The sequence below is a fragment of the Sinocyclocheilus grahami genome, unplaced genomic scaffold (genome assembly GCF_001515645.1).
Source record: "Sinocyclocheilus grahami isolate Dianchi unplaced genomic scaffold, SAMN03320097.WGS_v1.1 scaffold5.1, whole genome shotgun sequence".
Taxonomy (NCBI): Eukaryota; Metazoa; Chordata; class Actinopteri; order Cypriniformes; family Cyprinidae; genus Sinocyclocheilus; species Sinocyclocheilus grahami.
Window position 1 is genome coordinate 915,328 of NW_015505184.1, and position 6,529 is coordinate 921,856.

At 37.9% G+C, this 6,529-nt stretch overlaps 1 protein-coding gene across 3 annotated transcripts; it reads right to left on the reverse strand.

Annotated features, from left to right (window-relative positions):
* Positions 1-2,604: 2,604 nt before the first annotated feature.
* Positions 2,605-6,017, reverse strand: LOC107583935 (leukocyte elastase inhibitor-like). Of its 3 annotated transcripts, XM_016270309.1 has the most exons (7): positions 5,883-6,017; positions 5,506-5,643; positions 5,195-5,312; positions 3,458-3,600; positions 3,170-3,337; positions 2,828-3,070; positions 2,618-2,714 (listed from the first exon to the last, which is right to left on the reverse strand). In XM_016270309.1, the coding sequence occupies exons 1-7, from the start codon at positions 5,919-5,921 to the stop codon at positions 2,700-2,702; spliced, it is 864 nt and encodes a 287-aa protein (XP_016125795.1). In that variant the 5' UTR covers positions 5,922-6,017; the 3' UTR covers positions 2,618-2,699. The 3 variants fall into 3 exon arrangements, with proteins under 3 accessions (XP_016125777.1, XP_016125786.1, XP_016125795.1); XM_016270291.1 differs by having other exon boundaries at positions 2,605-3,070; positions 5,883-5,980; XM_016270300.1 differs by having other exon boundaries at positions 2,605-3,070; positions 5,837-5,913.
* Positions 6,018-6,529: the final 512 nt, after the last annotated feature.

Genomic DNA, 6,529 nt, shown 5'->3' on the forward strand with positions numbered 1-6,529 from the left:
TGGCAGACGTGACGTGAGCAGGCCCTGGGGTAGCAGACATTAAGTGAACAGGTTCTGACTTGGTAGATATGACATGAGTAAACTTTGACTTAACTGGCATGATGTGAGCAGGTCCTGGAGTAGCAGGCGTGACCTTAGCAGGCTTTGGCTTGGCAGACATGATGTGAGCAGGCGTTGGCATAGCAGGCATGACGTGAACAGGCTTGACGTGAGCAGACTTTTGGGAAGTGTCATGTTCCTCCTCCATGACACCCACGGTGAATGGTGAATCAGCCAGCAACAAGGCAAAGTCAATGTATTTCTCCAGTGACCAACAAATCTTTCCCCCAGGCAACTGAGAATGAATGGGTTCATTTAAACCCACTCGAAAAATATCCTTAAGGGCCACATCATTAAAAGCCACCAAATGGCACAGTCCACAAAAGTCCTCCACATAGTCCTCAATGGCCTGATCACCTTGACAAAGGCGGATTAGATGAACAACTGCTGGGTTCATTATTGGGGTCATGTAATTAATTAGTCCACTGAAGGCGAGCGTAGTGAAGAACCCAAGTGCAGTTTATTTACAGTGATCCAAACAATAAACGAAGACTAGAGACACAGACTTGACTCACCGACAGCGGGTTACAACATCAATACACGACGAAGAACAATGGGAACATGAGGGCTACTTATAGCAGACAATGAGGGTCACATGACAAGAACAAACCAATGGGAAACAAGACACATGACTTGGGCAACCAATCAGAACATGACACAAAGAACAGAGGAACCAATGGCATGAAGACAAGAGGGCAAGGGAAGCATGACACAAACAGGGTGAAACAATTACAAAATAAAAGACATGAAAACATGAACATGAAACAAAACCCACATTACAAAGGGTTATCGGTCTCCAATTTTCAATAGAAAGTGGATCTTTATCAGCATTTGGGATCAAAGTAATGAGACCACGCTTCATTGTGGGAGAGAGATTTTATCTTAAGATACATTCACCAAGGGCTTCAAATAAAAGCTGACGGATGTCTTTCCAAAAGAAGACATAAAAATCGACAATTAAACCGTCTAAGCCAGGTGATTTACCCATGGCCATTTGATTGATAGCTTTATCCAACTCTTCAATTATTAAATCATCCTCCATAATACTTTTAAAGTCATCCTTAATTAAATCAATCCATCCTTGTATTGACTGAAAAAAGGATTTGCAACTAGCCTCAGAGTATCTTGAACAATATAAGTTACTATAAAAATCTCTAACTGCCTTGTTAATTAAATCTAATTCTTCTGTAACAGCACCATTAATACTTAATTTAGACATTTTCTTTTTCGTCTGCCTTTGTTTCTCAAGATTAAAAAAGTATGAAGAATTTTTCTCACCCTCTTCGATCCAACGAGCCCTAGAGCGAATAAAAGCACCCCGAACTTTAACTAAGAATAAATTATCTAGTTGATTTTTGAGATTTTCTAATTGGGCTTTTTCCTCACAAGACAACACAGCTTTAGAGCATAGATAGAATGTTAATATTATTAACCATTTCCTTTTGTTTAACCTGCATTTGCTTAGAAGAATATTTTCCCATTTTAATTGCTGCTTCTTTAACTTTGAATTTAAACCACTCCCATTTATTTAATGGTGAAGCATCTAAAGATGTCACCTCAACAATAAGATTTTTAACTTCTTCACAGAAGTCGTTGTTAAGCAAAAGATTACTATTGAATTTCCAAATTATGTTTTGAGGTCGCTTGTTATTGGTTCTTCTATGGCATCGTGAAGAATCTTTATTTTTAGGAGTGAACTTCATAAGACCAATGAAAAAAACATTTTTAGTGAATTGTTGGCCTTCTGGAAAGTATGTTCATTTACTGTACATGTACTCAATACTTGGTAGGGGCTCCAAGACGCCTCTGACGTTGTCTGTGGTTCAGGAGTGGCTTAACAAGAGGAATACGACAACTGTAGCCAAATTCCTTGACACGTCTGTGTGTGGTGGCTCTTGGTGCCTTGACCCCAGCCTCAGTCCATTCCTTTTGAAGTTCACTCATTCTTGAATCTATTTTGCTTGACAATCCTCATAAGGATGCGGTTCTCTCGGTTGGTTGCGCATCTGTTTCTTCCACACTTTTTCCTTCCACTCAACTTTCTGTTAACATGCTTGGATACAGCACTCTGTGAACAGCCAGCTTCTTTTGCAATGAATGTTTGTGGCTTACCCTCCTTGTGAAGGGTGTCAATGATTGTCTTCTGGACAACTGTCAGATCAGCAGACTTCCCCATGATTGTGTAGCCTAGTGAACCAAACCGAGAGACCATTTTGAAGGCTCAGGAAACCTTTGCAGGTGTTTTGAGTTGATTAGCTGATTGGCATTTCACCATATTCTAATTCGTTGAGATAGTGAATTGGTGGGTTTTTGTTAAATGTGAGCCAAAATCATCACAATTAAAAGAACCAAAGACTTAAACTACTTAAGTCTGTGTGCATTGAATTTATTTAATACACGAGTTTCACAATTTGAGTTGAATTACTGAAATAAATGAACTTTTCCACGACATTCTAATTTATTGAGATGCACCTGTATATGGTGTGATATTCATTTAATAAACATTCAAAGAATCACACTTTTTTTCATTTGATTGTTACATAGAAAAAAAAATACATTTCTAGGATGGACCCCTGAATCGGCCAAGGAAGAGGATGCTGTTAGTGGGGTTGTGCCTGATGAAGAACAAGAAGGGGTGATCTGCTGTGAAGCTTCGAAATTGGACATAACAGTCACACTCTACAATGCCTGCAGTGGCTGCTGCTGCCTCTGTGCCTTCCTCATTCACCTCAACAAATGCTTTGTGGATCACTGCTGAAATGAAGAGCCCACATTGACTGCTCATGCCTGTCAGATCAGCCTTTGTTTCCTGGAACACAGAGCTCATACCCATCTCTTGCAATATTTCTGATAGGGAGCTCTCAACCTCCAGCTTGAACTTTGGCAAATGGACTCCGATATCCATCCTCATGGCCATTTTGTCTCTTTTGGTCCAGTCAAGCAGCTTGTCAAGTGTCAACTCGCTCTCCAGCTGTCAAACACGCAGACATGCACACACTGAAAAATAACAAACAGCACTAAAATCAAGTCAAGAGCATCAACAAAACTATCCATCAGCACTTTTGCTGACCTTCAGAAGAGGATCAGAGCCATCCTGAGCTTCATTTGGAAGAAGGATCAACATGCTGAGCTTCTCCCGTTTATATGGTAACTCCAGCACCTGCAGTTCATACTCTGGGATGTATCTGAAGGGAAACATTTCTTTCTGGTACATCATTTGCACAGGCCGGTGCTCATTCTAATGGAAGACAATTGCCATTAAATGTAGAAATGCATAGTACATACAAAATGACTTCTAAAATTCAACACATGGACTTTATATTCATTTTCCACATGCTGTTGCACCCCTGAATCAAACCTGGTTTATTTTAAATGGCATTTCTCTAGTGTTTAACGCTTCAAATGTGTGCATCCAGGTCCCTTTGAAGTAGATGGCATTAACCAGAACTAGTCTGGTCAGCCCATTTATCACACCAGGCTGAAGAAGATCTTTAATTTTATCTGAAGCAAAAACAAACAAAAATCAGTATCATTGGCATTATACACATTTTACTTCATGTTTGTATCTTTTTCACAGATTACAAATAGTCTATCAACATAGCCCATCACACATACAAAGTTAATAATAATAATATATAATACATTTGCAAACAAAATAATTCAACCCCCTAGATTCTGAAAACAGATGAAAAGTGAAAAAAACAACACTTGTTTGCTTTAAACATTCACGCTATATGTAAGTCCTTAGAAGCTTCTACCACCTCTCTACTGCAATCTTGACCCATTCCTTACTTGAAAAAAGCTTCCAGATCGGTACGTTTACATGGACAACAATAATCTGATTAACACAATACTCTGATTAAGAATCTACCATGTAAACAGAGATTTTTGATTGCCTTAATCCAGCTAAAGTCATATTCGAAGTAAATAGAAATCGAATTAAGACATGTGGAGTACTCCTATTTTAGTCGCATTACTGAAGTGCATGTAAACACAATGTGTAGGACTTTTCGCCACATTTTGCGACAGGATACTCACATGGCAGTGGTCAACCGTTTGACGGCAAATAAAAGAGCTTCAATGCCGCCATCGTCTGTATGCATGTACAAATAAATAACTGCACTTGAAGCTTTCATAAAATTAAAAATAAAACACCCAAAACTGTACATGGCATCATCACAAAGACGAACTATATGTTTATACGTGAAATTCCGGAGTGGACGTCAGATGGCGTCACAGTGGGGACGTAATGACGTGTGCCATTAATCGAACTATGTACTATAACATGTAAAACGGGAACATGAAAGGAATATTCTAAAAGCAACTCATGTAAACACCATAATCATAATATTGGCTTATTTAGAATAAGGTAAATTATTAGATTACTGATGTCCATGTAAACGTTGACAACTGATAATCTTTGGTTTTCACGTTGCCACTGTTTTCTTCGAATTCCATCAACTACTTTCAATAATAATTCAATCTGAAGACTGATAAGGACACTCAAAACCATTCTATGACTGAACCCCGAACCAGGCTTTTACCAGAATCGGATGTATACTTTGGGGTTGGCTGTCCTGCAGAAAAGTCCATTGATCATCAAGCTTCAGTCTCTGTATCGAAGGTAGCACAATTTTGCCAAAATGGTCTGATACTTCAAATAAATCATGATATCCTACATATAGCAAGACTTCCTTTTTCTCAGTTGCTCTGATCAAACAGCAGTGTTGAATAGGTGTTAATTATTACAAAATAATCCCATTACTCTAAAATACTACATTATCATTATCGCTTTTAATTTGCCACTAAACTGTTATAGTAATTTTTTTAAATCTCTGGATATTTAGAAAAGCTTACATTTGTAAATTATTACAGTGGCCAGGGGGTTGAAGAGTTTTGATTGAAAAACCCAGTACACCTGCCTGTTATTTTCCAAGTAATTCTTTAAACTTTTATTAGATTGTTCAGATGTGTTTGACTAGGGTTAGAACTAAAATGTGTGTGACAGTGGCCCTCCAGGAGCAGTTACCCATCCCGGTTTCTAAACCTTTTATCCACAATTTCACCTTCACATTCTGATATAATAACTGCTCACTCTCTGTCTGCTCTTCCACCCATTTGTTAATGAGCTGTCGTGACTTGTCAGATGCTCCAATGAAGTCCACAGCCTGAAGTTCAGCGTGGTACAGCTTTAGAGTGTAGTCCAAATACTCCTGCAGCACAAAATAGAGGCAGTGTCTCATACGAATAAATAAATACATAAATAGATTTAAGATACATTCAGTGCATTTCACATGAATACATGTTCTTCTCACAGATAAGCAAGCAAAGCATGGATTTAGCAAAGCTCACGATGAGCATCAAAAAGTCTAAGGCTTTTTAAAGGCTAATTTTTAATGGACTCACAGGTAAGAAGCCGAAGGTTTTCTCTCCATAGAGGCGGTTGGCCAATTTGAGGATGTTGGAGGCTGATGGACTGTTGATAGTTGAGGTGAGGGTCTCAAAATGAGAGTGAACATCAGAGACAGAACTGAAGGACAAAACCTACAAAGAGAAAAACAAATAAGTAAATCTCACAAAACCTATTGAAACCACCAAACCTTCACCCCTCACAATAAAACACAACACAAATGTAAAAAAGTTAATAATTTTTTAGAACCATAAACATTGTTGCCATTATATTATGAGTTGAATTTCATGAAAATTAAGGCTATCCTCCATGCACAAATCTCATTACCATATGCAAAATAAATAAAATAAACAAATAATAAATACTACTGTACTATAATACTGTAAAGCAGGGGTCCCCAATCCTGTTCCATCCTTGATAAAACACAACTGAACCAACTACTTTCGATCTTCAGCGGCACTTGATAATTACAGACAGGTGTTTTTGATCAGGGTAGAAACTGAGCTCTGCAGGTGGAATAGGATTGGGCACCCCTGCTGTAAAGTGAAAAAAAACCGTTATTTTAATTGTAAAGTATTAATATATAATATTAGCTTTTCTTGTACTGTACTTAAACTTATTAAAACGCATTGCATTAATCTACAATGAACCACCAAGAATCACTTAATGCACATGTAGCCCAGGGTAAATCTGGGTTACTGAATATTTGTTATAAATCTTTATATACCTGTTTCAATAGGATACATACACTGGTTTGTGTTTGTATTAGGGCTGTCAGTCAATTAAATTTTTTTATCTAATTAATTACATGATGTGTCGATTAATTAATCGCAAATTATATTTGGCTCTGAAAATACTCCCAAAAGATTTAAAGGAGTAAAATTTATTTAAAGCTCCCAAACCTGATCAAACGCAATTAAACCAACTAATTAGGATCTGAAGGAGCACTTGATAATTACAGACAGGTGTGTTAGATCAGGGCTGGAGTTGAACTCTGCAGGTAGGTAGATCCTCTGAATC